The sequence below is a fragment of the Pantherophis guttatus genome, chromosome 2 (assembly GCF_059756535.1).
Source record: "Pantherophis guttatus breed Tessera chromosome 2, ASM5975653v1, whole genome shotgun sequence".
In the NCBI taxonomy this organism is placed as follows: domain Eukaryota; kingdom Metazoa; phylum Chordata; class Lepidosauria; order Squamata; family Colubridae; genus Pantherophis; species Pantherophis guttatus.
This window is the reverse complement of record NC_142064.1, coordinates 140678400-140695641: the sequence shown is the minus strand read 5'-3', so window position 1 is coordinate 140695641 and position 17242 is coordinate 140678400. Positions and strand designations below refer to the sequence as shown.

The 17242-nt window shown below is 37.5% G+C and overlaps 1 protein-coding gene across 1 annotated transcript in view; it reads left to right on the top strand.

Moving 5' to 3' along the window:
• SCN8A (sodium voltage-gated channel alpha subunit 8) overlaps positions 1-15880 on the top strand; it is a 127953-nt gene extending 112073 nt beyond the window's left edge. The window contains exons 22-27 of the mRNA XM_087886940.1: positions 1865-2149; positions 4614-4667; positions 6760-6897; positions 8192-8296; positions 8717-8987; positions 11299-15880. Coding sequence (XP_087743066.1) covers positions 1865-2149; positions 4614-4667; positions 6760-6897; positions 8192-8296; positions 8717-8987; positions 11299-12443 — 1998 coding nt within the window. The 3' untranslated portion in view covers positions 12444-15880. The remainder of the gene's footprint in view (positions 1-1864; positions 2150-4613; positions 4668-6759; positions 6898-8191; positions 8297-8716; positions 8988-11298) is intronic.
• The last annotated feature ends 1362 nt before the right edge of the window (positions 15881-17242 follow it).

Below are 17242 nucleotides of genomic sequence, written 5' to 3'. Positions count from 1 at the left end.
CTGTTGATTGCAATAATTTTTTCTGCTTCATACAATGCCTAACTTTTGTAGAGGATTATGCATCTAAGAACAAATTATGTTATGTCACCATTGTGAAACTTAACATAAAATAAGGGCGCCATCTGTTGACACTTAAAAAAATACAGTAATCAGCAGAAAGTAGATGAGGGTTTTTGACTGGAGGACGTTCATGTGATATTTGCCTCCACCCCAGGAGACAGAGCTGACAGAAGAAGACAGGGAGATTACAGTGCCATGAGAGCTAATTCCTACTGCTGACATGCATTTTGACCTTGCACTAGGAACACTTTCCCCATGTCCAGTCAATGGGAAAGGCTCTATGCAGAAGTTTTCCATATTCAACAGAGAAACATTTTTCTCTAACATCCAGATTAGGGGGTTCATTTTTTTACTATGGGAGAGGTTCATAACCTTTTAGTAGGGAGGGAGATGTGCCTAGTTCTCTCTTTTTTTTTTTTTCCAGGAGCTTGGTGTAAAAAATGTCTTAATGTGGCATTTCTTTTAAAAGAAATATCATTGCCTAAAAATCGGTGTCATGTTAGAAATTAACCCTGAAGACAACAACGGATGCCAAATACTAGATCTCTGAAGATCATTCTAAAGAGTGATCATTGCTGGCAAAATAATCGAAATGCATTCTCACTCAAGTGGAGAAATGTGAAGGACAGCTTTGAAAATATTGTGCAAATCTAAAAAATTGCTTGATGTCTTAACATCTTCAAAATAAGTGCATCATGCTCATTTCTGTGTGTTTCAGAATATCTGTTTGGGAGGATGTGCACAGTCCTACCATATAGGACTCTTTAAGAATGAATGCTGCAGTATGTATATTGATAGGTTCCTGCTCTGTAAATTAAATAATTTCAGAATGATAGCTTTAATTTTCTCATTCTGAAACAAAAGAGATGTTTATTGATTGTCTTATATATATTAGACCAACAACTATAGATGACACATGTCTTCATTTCTGTTTAAATATTAAGGTAAGAAAACATTATTAAAACAAAGCCTAAGTCTATAAACACTTAAGCTTGAAGTTATCAATTTTGAAAGAAGATAGAAATAGTTATAAGCTGGAGTACATTTCCTAAGTCCAAATATTATAGAAGGAAGGAAGGAAGGAAGGAAGGAAGGAAGGAAGGAAGGAAGGAAGGAAGGAAGGAAGGAAAGAAACTAAAACGTGAGTTTCATTTGCTGTGAAGCAGAGAAGGGAATATGGCTTTTTCTTTTTTGAGCTTGCAAATATGCATGCTCAGCTTTTGGGACACTTCTGGCCTTGCTTACTAAAGAATATATAGTCCTGATTAATTTTATATTAAGCTACCACTAAGTCTTAGAACAAGTTTGGCACCCTTTCCTACTCCCATTTGAAACATGTAGCTAAAGTTCCTCATTTATCTTCATGGGAGTAGGAGTAACAGGGCCCACAAATTTATGAATCTGGTTTTAAAATGGGGAAAGATTGTTGGCTAAGTTAATTTACATGTGTCTGATTCAAAAAATATTATTCTGACTTGGATATTAGACTCGCTTGGACATTATCAAGGCAGGTACCCCCTCCTTTTCACAATTTTTCTTTTTTTATTAACCACCTATTGAATGGCAAAAGAAATAAAACTAATTGCTAATATTTGTTTGGGTAAATTATTTAATAAAATATTTTTAAAAAACAAAATGCTTAGAGACACATGATTCTTTTTGAATTAAGATGAGTCTTATGGGACTAGCCTTGTTTCTGTTCCCCTTACTAAAACTAGACAAATGAATGTTTTGCTTGTAAAACCTAAGTCATCAAATTTTCTGTACTGAAACACTCTCTTCCTTCCTTTCCCTTCCAATACAGGTGGTTGTGAATGCCTTGGTGGGTGCTATACCATCCATTATGAATGTGCTGTTGGTCTGCCTTATTTTCTGGCTGATTTTCAGCATTATGGGGGTTAACCTTTTTGCTGGGAAGTATCATTACTGCTTTAATGAGACGTCTGAGTATCGATTTGAAATAGAAGAGGTGAACAACAAGACAGAGTGTGAGAAGATGATGGATCCCAATGGAACAGAGATTCGGTGGAAGAATGTGAAGATTAATTTTGACAATGTCGGTGCAGGGTACCTGGCCCTTCTACAAATTGTAAGTTCTATTTTTGTTGCTTGATGGCTATTGTATAATTGCCAAAATGTTGAAATCTTGTTTACCATTTGTAAATCCCATGTATCTTTTCCCATGTTCAGATGGATCAGCCAAACATTTTCACTTTTGCAGCGATTATAAGGAGCCAATCAATAACTCATTTCCATTTTTGAAGTAATTAACATGGAAAAGAAGTTATTTTCACTTGCATCCCCTTTATTAGTGAGGATTTAAGAGCAGCTTATTCTTTAAGCACTGAAGGTGGAAATAGCAAGGATCTGTTCCTATAAGGAGAGGTCTGAGCTAAGTAACTGGTAATTTTAGCTTTGAGGGAGGAGTGGTATATAGTTTCCTGAAGAATTCTTAATTCCATGTTGCTGTTAGAAAATGTGGGGGGCAAGTGTTTCTAGTTTGAATATATTCTAAATGATACAGTCTCTGTTCACTTTTTGTTTTTGGATTTTACCAACTGATATTTAACCGTGGTCATCTTGAAGATAGGTTGTGATCCAAGTGATCTTATTTCATGCATGCAGTCCATCTGTTCTTCCAAGAGCAATCTTCTGCACTGCCTATGAGTCATTCACAAACTGGATGATATTCTAGAATTAGTCTTTGTGTATATTCACGAGAAGCAGAGGTGGGGTAGGAGAATAAATCACTTGGAAATGAATCATAGAGCAACTTCACTGAGGTGTGTTTGTGTGTGTGATTCGAAAGGGTATGGTATGGTATGGTGTGTCTATTGTTTTATAGTTCCAGGTTTTCCTGCAAATGTATTTGAAGATTTCAGGATCTGTGATGCTATAAAAAAAAAAAAGGCTGATTGTATCCTTTAAAAAAATCCATTAATCAGAAAGTTTAAAAAACTGGATGATGATTCCTTTCATAATTACAAAAGTGATAGTATTTTTAATATTCTTTTGTTTATTTGATTTCTGTAGCCGCCCATCTCAACAAATAACCCTGGGCAGCCTACATCATTATATGTAAAAACAAATTAAAAACAATCAATAAAATTAAATTTTATTACATTGGATGTTACACTGTATTATTTTGTGAAATATTCTTAAGTAAACAGGAATATTAGGATTAAATTATCTTGCTATTTGATCCAAATCATAAGAACATGCAAATGTTTTTTTAAGGATTTACAGACTATCCTAGTGAACATTCCATATACAAGGCAGAGAGCAAATGGATGTGCCATTTGTGCTATAATGTGTTATAGCATAGGATGCTATAATGTGTTATAGCATAGGATGCTATAATGGATGTGCTTTAATGCAGTTATAGTATGCCCCTTGTGTGTTTAGGATGGGTGAGAAATTCCACAAAAGTGGAAGCAGTTAAGAACATGTGAATCAGCACAGCCCCAGAGGTGGGCTGCTGCCGGTTCACACCATTTCAGACGAACCAGTAGTTAAGATTCTGCACAGTCCAGTGAACTGGCAAATTTCTGGCTGGCCCCACCTTGTTTTTTGGGCCTGTTTCCTGGGCCATTTTCAGGCCATTTTTCAGGCTGAAAACAGCCTGAAAAATGACCTGAAAACGGCCCAGAAAATGGCCCCAAAATGGCCTGAAAAACAGCCTGAAATGGCAAAAAAATAAATGGCCAAAACCACCCTAAAAAATGGCCTGAAAATGCACCCAAAAAAGGGCAAAAGACAGGCTGAAAAACGGGCACAGGCGGGGCCAGCCAGTGATGGGATTAGCCCCAACCAGCTGAATCCTACCTCTGCCTTTGAGGCAAGTGGCTAAGAGGCGGGGCTGGGTGTGATGAGTGACATCACCTACCCAGTCACATGACCAACCAGCCACGCCTACCCACCCAGAGAACCAGTTATTAAGTTATTCAAGTCCCACCACTGAACAGCCCTCCCTTTAATCAAATCAGTACATCCAATGTAAATGTTTTAAACTATTTCCAAAATAAAAATAAATGTTTCTTTACTTCTGCAAAACTTCAGGTTTTCTCAAGCCAGCTGAACTTCCCTCTTATGGAGGGATTGCATCATTTTGACTGCATAAAGACCAATATCTGCAGAAGTTAGTATGCTAGTAGTGTATATATAATATTATGGATTCTATTATATATGCAAACTGATTGAACTTTGCTTTCAAAACCTTTCAAGCAGCTTACAAAGGTTGGAAACTATAATGTTTCATGTCCTGGGATTACAATCTAAAAGATGTGACAAGGAGAAAAGTTGGGGTGCAGGGAATGAAACTGATATTAAATCACAAAGTAGAAAGATAGAAAATACACCTCCTGGGTATTTAGAATAAGATAAAAATGTTAACAAATGAGTATTCCTAGGCCTAATTAAAAGCAAATACAGCATTTCAGATCCTGTTTGTAAGTAAGCGAAAAAATAAATGTTGGCTATTCATGTTGCTCTGTGCTACTGTTACCCTGCTTTGTTTTTTCCTCCTCTTTAAAAGAAGTGTGCTTTTCCCACAGGCTACCTTCAAAGGCTGGATGGATATAATGTATGCAGCAGTAGATTCTAGAAGGGTAATATGGCTATGAACCTAGCACTGCTTTTAAAGGAAAGAATTGTGGTTGATCCTTGATTTTTGCAGACACAACTGATTACTTTGCTTGGCAACAATACATAAGTGATTTGCCTATTACCTTAGTTTGGGATATTTTTCAGCTTTTTGGTCAAATCCATAGCTCTGATTTCCCTGATAGTTTTTCATCCATATACTAACCAAATTTGATTCAGCTTCTGAGCCCAAACAAGGCAAGTCAGTTGCTACTACTTGCTGTGATTTAGAAGCAAGAGTGACTTTATTATTTTATATAAGAAAAAATGCTAATCGTGTCAAGGGAAAGTAAAAAAAAAAAAAAGGTCCAATTGGCAGATGCTAGCTGCACCTTCTGTGTATGGGACCTGAACTCTTTTGTGCACAGAATATTCAGCAATGGCCCCAGTATTAATTTCATTAGAGTGAAATTAAAGAGGATTTATGTATCTAATGGATCCCTATAATCCTTTGAATCAAAGGGCAACTTTTCTAATCATTGGGTTTTGTATAATGTGTAAATTACAATGATTTCCCAGAAGAGGACATCATTTAATCATTTAATTCTTTACTAAATGTGGGAATTTAACCAGAAGCAAAATATTTAAAGTGCCCTATTTATTAGATGCATGTGAGTTTGAGATAAAATAGGAAAAATGTAAAAATAATTTGAATGCAGTGATAATATGACATAACACAAGATATAGTCAAGATTAAATGTCAAATGAATCTAAATGCAGTACAAAAGTGAACAATACAAAATAAATAAGTGAGAGGTACATGAATTATATAGAAAGAATGAAGAAAGATCAAAACTCAGAACAAATGGAAGAAAAATATTAAAGGGTGAAGAGAACGGGAATGAGTAAATTCCCAGTAGGTGGGTAGAGTTAATGAGATCCTCAAAAGTAATGTTTAAAGAACAACAAAGTCAGTGTATAAAGTTGTACATGGATATAATATCAGTGAGGGTGGTTTGCAACAATAGAAAGATTTGCAGTACTATAGTGGATGGTATTAGTATAAATAAGATTTAGTTATATTTCCTTTTTCTTTTACCTTTGCCTATGCCTTTTGACCATTATTTTCATTATTTTTCTGCACAATGTTGCATGCTTTAAAACAGAATACACTGTGATTGTTACATTAATAGACTGAGTACCGTATTTTTCGGACTATAAGATGCACCGGAGTATAAGACGCACCTTGGTTTTTGGGGAGGAAAATAAGAAAAAAGCTGATTGGCGGGTGGATAGTCCTCCCGGAATTTCTCCAATCAGATGTTCCCAGAGGTGAATTTTAGCAACAGGTTCATTGGTTGTGACCTCTGTGCCTTGCTTTTTTTTCTGCCTCTGAAACCTCTGTTTCAGAGGCTTTTTTTCTGAATCTTCGTTTCGGAGTCCTTTTTTCTGAAGCTCCGTTTCGGAGGCTTTTTTTCTGAATCTTCGTTTCGGAGTCCTTTTTTCTGAAGCTCCGTTTCAGAGGCTTTTTTTCTGAAGCTCCGTTTCGGAGGCTTTTTTTCTGAATCTTCGTTTCAGAGGCTTTTTTCAGCCTCTGAAACCTCCGTTTCAGAGGCTGGGCAGGGCTGCATTCAGATTATAAAATGCACCCAGATTTTCACCCTCTTTTTTGGGGGAAAAAGGTACGTCTTACACTCTGAAAAATACGATATATATAAATTGGGGTCTGTCAGGAGTAAAATCTACTTACCTTCCTACTGGTTCGGAAGTGTGCGCACTGCGCATGCATGTTTGCTCCTCTCTCACGCGTGCATACATCAAGTGCACGCTTGGACCCTCTGTGCATGTGCAAAGCCATCTGCGCATGCACAGAGGGTCAAAAACAGGTTACTTCCTGGTTAAAACCAGTAAGTAACGACCTCCGGGTGGGTGGGCACTGCTGCCGCTACTGGTTCTCTGAACCATATGCTGCCGCTGCTTCTCTGAACCAGTAGCATTTCACTCCTGGGGTGTGTCCCCTCTCTCTCTCTCTCTCTCTCTCTCTCTCTCTCTCTCTCTCTCTCTCTCTCTCTCTCCCCCCACCCACCCAATGTATAATTATTTTGTCTCTGCTTATAGCAAGAAGAGCAGCCCAAGTATGAGGACAACATCTATATGTATATCTACTTTGTCATCTTCATCATCTTTGGATCCTTCTTCACCTTGAATCTCTTCATTGGTGTTATTATTGACAACTTCAATCAGCAAAAGAAAAAGATAGGTCAACTTTTCATATTTTTTAGCACACAAGGGGAAGGCAGAGAAGAGAGAAACATACACGCTAGAATGACTATTTAATTATCAACTAATAACAATAGAGGAAAGACTCTCCCAAATCTTGCTGCTGCTCATCCAAAATGTAAAAGATTAAAAGCAGATTCTAACGTGCAAGTCAGCTATGACAACTGTAGTTATCATAAGATGACATTAATGAGTGAAAGAGGCATTACAGGTAGTCCTCGACTTACAAACATTCATTTAGTGACTGTTTGCTCTAAAAAAAGGTGATTTATGACTGGTTCTCACACTTATGACCATTGCAGTATCCCCACCATCACATGATCAAAATTTGGATGCTTGGCAAATGGCATGAATTTATGATGGTTGCAGCATTCCAAGGTCTTCTGACTAGCAAAGTCATTGGGGGAAGCCAGATTCGCTTATCCACCACATGATTCACTTAACTGCAGTGATTTCCTTAAGAACTCTGGCAAAAAGGTCATAAAGTGGGGCATGACTCACTTAACAACTGCCTTGCTTATCAATGGAAATGTTAGGCTCAACCGTAGTTGTACGTTGAGAACTACCTGTATAAATCAAATGCAAAGGAAAAGCTTAGTATCCTTTTGTATAATTGTTTTCATTTTGACTTCTTCAACTATGCCTCAAAGAAAATTAACTAGTAAATGCACAACAGATATATTTCACATAAATAATTTCCTGTTGGACACGTTTCTCGTGCCTTTTCATTCAAACGACAACATTACAATTTATAATGCTATATTGAATCTTTGCTCTACATCTGGCTTCCCTAAATTGATGCGCTGGATTACACATTACCAGGCATTATAGCTATTAGGCCTGCAGCTGATGAGAATTATAGTCTGAGATCTGGTAGGCACTAAATTGACTTAGAAGTTCCCCAGGGGTGGGTTCTACTTACCTTTACTACCAGTTTGCATCGCGCTCGTGCGTATGCGCTCTCTTCTGTGCATGCACATAAGCTTCTGCCCATACGTAGATCACCTATGATGATGTCCAGGTCAGTGGGCAGAGCCTCCCACTGGTTTTACTACCGGTTCTTCTGAACTGGGGTCAACCCACCACTGATGTTCCCACAACAGAACTAAATAGAACTTAACTCTGTGACACAATTACTTCTAGAGATGGGGCAATTTCTTTGCCACACGAAGTAATAAGAAAAGCCTACTCATTGAATATGCATCATAATCTTCAAGCAAGGTTGAATGGATTGTAACCAACTTCCTTTTCTTCCCTTCTTCCCCTTTACTTTGGAGGTCAGGATATCTTTATGACAGAAGAACAGAAGAAATACTACAATGCCATGAAAAAATTAGGTTCCAAAAAACCTCAAAAGCCAATTCCCAGGCCTCTGGTAAGTTTTTCATTTTTTTTTCTAGCATGCCATTCCTTATATACTCAAGTGGAATCTTTAATCCCTCCCCACCCATTGAGATTATTCAGGAATGAAAAGCAAAACTATTATAATTGGTAATGGATGAAAATATCAATTGGGAGATTTCTGATTCAAATTTCCACATTAGACAGCCTTGAGAAACCCACAAATCTTTAAGCCTCCATTTCATCATCCGACTCCTGGGACTACAGTACTATCTTCCAGAGTTCTTGTAAAATTTATGCCTGAGAAAGAAATTAATGCCAGATGAGAAGGCCCCACTGGCAAAGTGCTATTGCAGAATCCTTTTCCCTAAATCAGGGCCTGACCACCCAGATAGTACCAAAGGTACACTGGATATTTTGCAATGTTGATATGCATGTTTTCTGTGTATAATAGAACAGAATCCAAGGCGCTGTCTTCGACTTCGTCACCCAGCAAGCCTTCGATATAGTAATAATGCTACTCATCTGTCTCAACATGGTGACTATGATGGTTGAAACCGACACACAAAGCAAACAGATGGAGGAAATCCTCTACTGGATCAATTTGGTCTTTATTATTTTTTTCACTTGCGAATGTGTGCTGAAAATGTTTGCCTTACGTCACTATTATTTCACTATTGGATGGAATATTTTTGATTTTGTGGTTGTGATACTCTCCATTGTAGGTAAGTACATAGAAATACTTTCATGTATCTAGCGCAGTAATCAAAGTGCCTGGAGAAATGGACAATTCTAACATTCAGTTGCAAACATCAAAATGAAAATGTGAACTGGTTAATAGTGAAACTGAGACTGATTAGAAGCTGAAATTTTGGTTCTTTCTATCATTAATCAGTTCTATTATAGCCACTAAGGGGGCGCAATAATTCAGTGGTTAAAGATGCCGAGCTTGTCAGTCGGAAAGTTCAAGCAGAGCGACGGGGTGAACTCTTGTTACTTCCCCAGTTCCTGCTCCCCCTGTTGTTGCAGGTCGCAACTATGCAAAATGCAAGCAGATAAACAGATAAACTTCGGTGGGAAGTAACAGCATTCCATGTGCTTCGGCGCATAGTCATAGTAATCACAGAAATGTCTTAGGACAACGCTGCCTTCCTCAGATAAGAAACTGAGATGAGCACCACCTTCTAGAGCCGGACATAACCGGGCAGGGGAAACCTTTGCACTTTATCTTTATGGTCACTAATCTGTTCTGGATTATAATATTTTACAATGTAATTTGAGATTGCCTCTTAAAATTGCTACTTATATAGAATAACTAAGTTTTCTATTAAAATTAATTGAGGAGTGATGGAAAAACTCCTGGAATATATTAAATTCCATTGATTCTCATTTCATCACTAGACTCAATTCAAGGTACTGATACTGTCTTTTAAAGCCAAAACTGAGCTTGGCACAGTTCAAAGGAAAACTGTGATGACCCGGGGCATGGCACAAAAGCAACACTGCCAGAGAACAGATCTAATTCCCCTTTATTGCTCCAACTTTGTCCCCAAACGTCCCCATGTTTACTACAAGTCCTGGAGCAAAGTTCTCACACCCACCTTCAGCAGCCTCTGGCTGCAAATCATCCAGTAAGCAAGATTAGCCAAACAGTAACCAGGGCCAGCAGTCCAGTAAGCCAGGTTAGCCAAACAGTAACCAGAGCAAGAAGTTCAGTGAAGCAGGCAAACCAGACAAGCCCCACAGGACAAAGCACAGTAATATCCAGGCATTGGCAAGTGCACACAAGGCTCCTGACAAATGCCCCTCCCACCAGCACCTCCTTACATCTCAGTCCCCAGGTGTGCCTTTTGAAGGGGGCGGGGCACTCTCCTCCCTTGTAGTCAGTTCAATTTGTGTTGGCCTCGCCTTCTCTCTTCTCTCCGTGCTCTAAGACCAGGAGGGGGTGGTCCTTATTCTTCACCTGAGCTTTGTCTCTCCTGCTCCTCCTTGTCTGCAAGACTTTCTAATCCTGAAAAGCCTTGCCCGGACTGACTCTGCCCTTCCCCAGTTTCCTCCAAGGCCAATGGAGCCGCCCTCTCGATCTCTGTCTGCTCTTCTTCCAGCTCATCTTCCCCCCCCCCGCCCCCAGATTCAGATTCAGACTCTGACATGGACATGACAGACAACTATTTATATGAACTAGCTTGATATTTGGAGATTTTCCTTGGCAGTTCTCTGTGTCTGCTCTCTGTGTGTAACAGAGTAAGCAGTCGTGCAGAGAGGCTATTTCAGTATCAAAGTGCCTCTTGATCTTTCCTTTGGTGCCACTTAACAGTTTAATTGACCATGTGGCATTTTTAAGGATTTCTAGTTGCTTATGGTAATTGTAATCAACTGCGGTTACCGTATATGAGCATTGACATCAAATTTTACTGTGCTGTTTGAATTGTATTTGTTTTGAATATTTGGCATTGGGCTTTACAGGTAGGCCTCAAGTTACAACTTTAACAGAGCCTGCCCATTACCGTCACAAGTCATAACAGTCATAAAATTGACCAGTAATATGTGACCGACATGATTTTACATTTTTTGCAGTGTTCACTTAGTGAAACACCATTGTCATAAATGTGAACCCACTGTTTGCTATGAGCATGCTTTTGCAGAAAACTGGAAGTAAGCACCAGTTTTTGGCAAAAATGTCCTAAAATGTGGTCACATGCCAGCTGTAAGTGCAGGTGTGTTGCCAAGCACCTGAAGTGTAGTCAGGTGGCTGTGGCTTTTGATGGTCAAAACTTTAGATCTGGGTCCCATTTTTCAGGCAGGTCGTAACTTTGAACGGTCACCAAGTAACTGGTCATTAGTTGAGGACTATCTGTAGTAATTACTAAAAGGACCTATTAACCAAGAGATCGTCACTTTTAAAGCAAGCTGTGATTTCCTTAGTCTCGTGTATTGTCTCTTAAATTTGCCCATTATTTCTATGCATCTGAAGAAAGAATGTGAAATGACTTGACACAATTGTAACTCTCTTTTCTCTCCTCAATATTTTTAAAGGTATGTTTTTGGCAGAAATCATAGAGAAATATTTTGTGTCACCAACTCTCTTCAGAGTCATCCGCCTGGCCCGTATTGGTCGAATCCTGCGCCTGATCAAAGGAGCTAAAGGGATCCGCACCTTGCTTTTTGCCTTAATGATGTCTTTGCCTGCCTTGTTCAACATTGGCCTCCTACTCTTTTTAGTAATGTTCATCTTTTCCATCTTTGGAATGTCAAACTTCGCTTACGTCAAGCATGAGGCTGGTATTGATGACATGTTCAACTTTGAGACTTTTGGCAACAGCATGATATGCTTATTCCAGATCACTACCTCAGCTGGATGGGATGGGTTGCTCTTACCCATCCTCAACCGTCCTCCAGACTGTGATTTGGAAAAGGAACATCCTGGGAGTGGCTTCAAAGGTGACTGTGGGAATCCTTCCGTAGGGATCTTTTTCTTTGTTAGCTATATCATCATCTCCTTTCTGATTGTGGTAAATATGTACATTGCCATCATTCTAGAGAACTTCAGTGTGGCTACAGAGGAAAGTGCTGATCCACTGAGTGAAGATGACTTTGAAACCTTCTATGAGATCTGGGAGAAGTTTGACCCCGATGCTACCCAGTTCATTGAATACTGCAAGTTGGCAGACTTTGCAGATGCTTTGGAGCACCCTCTCCGTGTTCCTAAGCCCAACACCATTGAACTCATTGCCATGGATTTGCCAATGGTCAGTGGGGACAGAATTCATTGTCTGGACATCCTCTTTGCCTTTACCAAACGTGTACTGGGTGACAGTGGTGAACTAGACATCTTGAGGCAACAGATGGAAGAGAGATTTGTGGCTTCTAATCCTTCCAAAGTGTCTTATGAGCCCATCACAACCACACTACGGCGCAAACAGGAGGAGGTCTCTGCAGTGGTGATCCAGAGGGCTTACAGGGTCCGTTTAGCAAGGAGGGGATTTATCTGCCGAAAAAACGTCTCCAACAGAATAGAAAATGGAGGGACAAATAGGGAGAAAAAAGAAGGTACCCCATCCACAGCTTCCCTCCCATCTTACGACAGCGTAACTAAGCCTGAAAAAGAGAAACAGCGGGCCGAAGAAGGGAGACGCGACAGGGCAAAAAGGCAAAAAGACGCCAGGGAATCCAAATGCTGAGATGATCTATAATAATAATAATATTAACTGTAGAAAACTCGTGAGCAGAAAAGATTGTTTACAAACTTCCTGATAAAATATATATCAATAGCAAACAGCTGTGGAGAAACTTTAAAGATCTTATACCAAACATAGTCTGCTTACTGTGTGACCATGTTGCATCTCAAAGCAGTGATCTACCACCTGTTTAATGGACCCATCTAGACCAATATATTTAAAAAAAAACAGGAAACAATGCAAAGGAGAACAAGGATTTTATACAGTCTGGGCAGGTGGATACTGCATGTTCCACATCAGTCAATGCAACTTAGGACAAAAAAGCAAAATAAAACACACACACAAACAAGGAAAAAAACTGCTGCTTGAGGATTCATATTTTTTTCCGAAGCAGCAAAAATTGATTTTATTTTATTTTCATTTTATTGAAAGGAAATCTGGAAAAATATCACTTAAAGGGTTGTTTAGTTCATGCAAAACTAGATTTTCATACTTGACATTTAGTTTAAGCAGCAAAAAACAAAAACAAAAAAAGGAGAAAAAAAAACAAGTAGAGCATCAAAAAAAAAGCTGAAATGAAATGACACGTATTTAGCCCATATCATTTAATAATCATCGTTTCTTTAGTACTTATTATCTGCATACTTTTTATTCTATGGGCTTCACCATGGTTTGTGAGAGATGGGGGTAATCAGGTATTTTCAGTTTGCCAAACTTGCTCAGGCTGATTCCAAAAATAAATTAAATAAAATTGTGCTCGTTTCAATGCATAGAAATGATTTGCATGATGGCATGCTGTGATCAGGAATCATGCATGAGGAATCATAAAACCACAAGACACTCAATATGCTGTCCAGGCCGTGTGTTAAGCCATATGTTTGAGGCACTCCACTGACTACGGCAACTGTATTTGGAGAGTTACTCTTAGCTATGATTATGCTCTTCACCTAGTTTCCGAGTGTTAATCTTTCCATGTACCCTCCCACAAGAGGAGAAAAGTGAAATTAATCAAGGAGTTTATGTGTATTTTTAATAAGTTCATGCAGTCAACTTCTTTTCCACTTTTTAAAAGTAACTCCCCAAATCCACACCAAAATGCTGCTCTAGCACCCTTCCAGTTCAGGAAGTGGTTGTAGTACAATCTCAATATCTGGAACATTAGGGCTTCAAGAAAACTCACCAAGTAGTTCTGTATCCTGCAATATTCAGTGTCCATTCTGCCATATGCACTTTTTTTTTCTGTTAGAGATAAGCACTGTAGAAAACAACATATTATCTCTCAAAGACACATTTTGGCAGTTATATAAAGCAATCTTACTGCAGGCAGGCTTATGACAGAGGAGTTTACAGCATTGTGTGCCATATTTACTGGCAAAATGTTGCGCTCTTTTGGAGTGCTGTGATGTGAGAAATGTACTCGGCACAAGTGGATTTGTTCTTTCACTGACAGTTTTCTGCGGCTTCATGGTTTTATCCGATTCTTTGAGCTGCATTTTTCCCGCAAGGAAAGCAAACCAAAACTATTTTAAATAATTATGAAAATAGTTTAAATATCTATGAATACAACATCCTACTTTTGGTGAGCAAAGTAGCAGTGTGACATGGATACAGCACTGAGAGGAAAAGTGTCATACTTGACATGTGCCTTCACCAGTTCCACATTTCATCCCATATTGTTGTATGGTGGTAATTTTAATGGTCCTGCATATTCAGGGAGGGATGAAGAGCTACCTCTCAACTAGTCTTAACTCTAACCTGATGAGAATTCTAAAGGGAGGGGAACTAACATTTATGTTTCTAAGAACTACTTTGGCATGTTTCATTCCTTTTTAAAAAAATGTTCATTATGTCCCCTTTTAATAAATCAATCCTCATAATAATTCATCTTCTAAGGGCACAGATTTATGGAATCGTTCTTGGGTCAATGTCGGCATTGCACTACAGTCAAGATTGTTCAACCATACAGCTTTAAAAAAAAAGTTTGCAGAAGGCTGTAAAGAAATATGTTGAATATCTGCAACATGGTGAAAGATGCTGTTTGAATGTGGACCAAAACCGTTTTATCTATAAAAGGGCAAAAAATATTTTTTAAAAAAAGATTTAAAATATTCCAAAATCAAAAGAAAGCTAAGAAAGTTAGCAATGCCTTTTAGTTTAGTGGCAGATGCTTGACATTTAGAATTTTGCAACTTAGATACCTATTACAAGGTTAATCAGAAAGTAAGCCATTTGATAGATATCTGTGCCAAGTTGAGCTTTTTAAAAATGCATAATCTAGCTACCACAACATCAGTGGAATAATTCTGCTGTACCAGATACCACAAGGAGCATAACATTTCTTTCTTGTTAGGTTTTATCCCAGCTACTCATAAAGTATGTATGATAAAATTACATGCATTTGTACAGGCAACATTGTAAACAGCACAACAACAACAAGAGCTGAAAAGTGTGACTGAACTTTTTAAGACAATAATATAAATACTGTAATATATCATTTTATTTTACTGGCATGCCTTTTTGTACATGACAAAGGACTACAAAAAATTAAATAGAGTGGCTTCTGGCTTATGCCACTGTCCATATTTAATTTTCTATCTCTCTAAAAATATTTTTTTTTCTTTTCCACTTTTCAGATGATGTCAAGTACATCCCTTCAGAGGAAAAATGTCCTCTCAAAAACTTTATTGCAAAAATGTATTTACAACAAAACTACTTAGATTGTATTTTGGTTCTGAGGTGCAATACATTTTGACCACTCTATGCAAGATTTGGCTAAATGTCATATTTATTCTTCAGCTGGACTACTGTTCCATATGAAAAGCTTGGCACATATAGTGTTTGTGCTATCAAATTTTATTAAGCAAATTTTAGTAAAAATGCCCGCAATCTATATTTATATTTGCTTATTATTTAAGAATACTTGAATTTTCTTATATTACTCAAGCTTTGCTTAAGAAAAAGCTTCAAAACTGTGAACTATGTCCTAACTAAAATCAACAGTTTTTTCTAGTTTCTGCACAATGTTTCTCCAAGTTTCTTTCATTTTAGATTTCTTTAACCAGTTATCCCAATTAACCACACTTCACTGAGATTAGGAGCCTCACTCTGGTATTTTTATATATCAGCATTACATTTTGGAAATCTTTAAAAATGAATCATCCTGTAATGGTCTATTGAGATATATGAACATTATATAAAGGTATACCTGAACTTTTTTAAAAGAGATAAAACAGAAAGGAACTTATTATTTCAGCAAAAATAGCCAGTGCTTTTTAGAAAAACATGGTCCAAACTAGGAATCAGTCAAATAAATCTCAAACTTATTGAGAAACATTTGAAAATGTAAATTTAATTTTAATAACATTGGTTTTTAAATCCCATTGTTTCACTCCACCTACCTTCTCCATGGCCAGAAATGGTCAAAACAGTTTTGCTAAAAATAATTTTAATAAAAATAACATTACGTTTAGTGCATTTGTTTATAAATTCCTTTCCTTTTTTAAAATTGAAATAATAAGAATAACCTCTTTGGGGGGCTATCTTCCTAGCGAATGAATGATGTATGGAAAAGGCCTGAAAACAACATATATGGGGGATAATCAATGCAAATTGAAATGAATAAGCATTCATAATTAAATAATTTGACATCCCTTTGATTTATTTAATTACTGTCAATGACCAGCACAATAAGTGAGGCCAAATGCAATAGTCATAATGCCAAAACTAGAAAAAGGAAATTTTGAATAAAATTCAGCAAATTCTTATAAAATATAAGGTAACATAGAAATGGAATGAAACTGGAATACAATAGATTAAAAGAAGGGGAGAAAACCCTTCATAATGCCATGACTTCAAGATTAGGCCATTCTATGTCTTCTTATGGAAATCACTGTAGATAGAAACCTAGCATCTTTACTTATGGTGGTGATAAAGCTGACATGAGCAGGAAACAAACTATCATTTGACAAATCTTATGACCAGATTTTCAACTTCCACTGCAGAAGAAGTACAGATATGGCTAAAAAATTGCAATATGCTTCCCATGTAGTGTAAATCTAGGGAGAAAACCTATTTTTTCAACTCTATCATTCTGATAATGTTCTTTAAAATAAAAAATCCTATATCTAAAATATTCAAAAAGTATTTTATGAGATTCATAATAGTTTTAGAGTGATTAATGTTTAGATTGTTTATGTGATGACACTGACAGTTCAGTAAAACTGGATTATCTGCAGCTAACTTTGGTATGGATAAATTATCAATCAAACCAACCAAAGCAAAAGTAAAACAATTTTTTGTACAAAGGGAAGAGAATTCTCAAATATAAAATATCTGATGGGTGAGGGGGCTGAACAACAGTCTAATGTGTTCCCATAGTGATCGGTCAACTTTGTTCAAGAATAATGGACTTTTGATATTTGAGTATTGAAGGGGAGGATATAATAATAGACAGAATCCACATATCACTTGCCTACATTGACAGTTAAAAGAAAAATGTGCCTATTCTTGCTTACAGGCTTCTTTGGTAAGTGGCATAGCTGGCAAACCACCTATTTTTGGTAGCTAAGAATTGGACACATTTTTAACACTACACAGTCAAAAGAACAACCCATAGCCAAGTTCTCTGGTTACTAGGCATCAGTAAAATAAATCTTAACTCCATTGCAAATAATTGTAACACTCATCACATAGCAATTTCCCAATGAATCAATTTTCCTTAGCTTAGCAAAAAAAAAGGGGGGGGGAATATTCTCCTATCTATGAGAAATTACATTGAAATGTTTTTAATTTACAGTACTGCT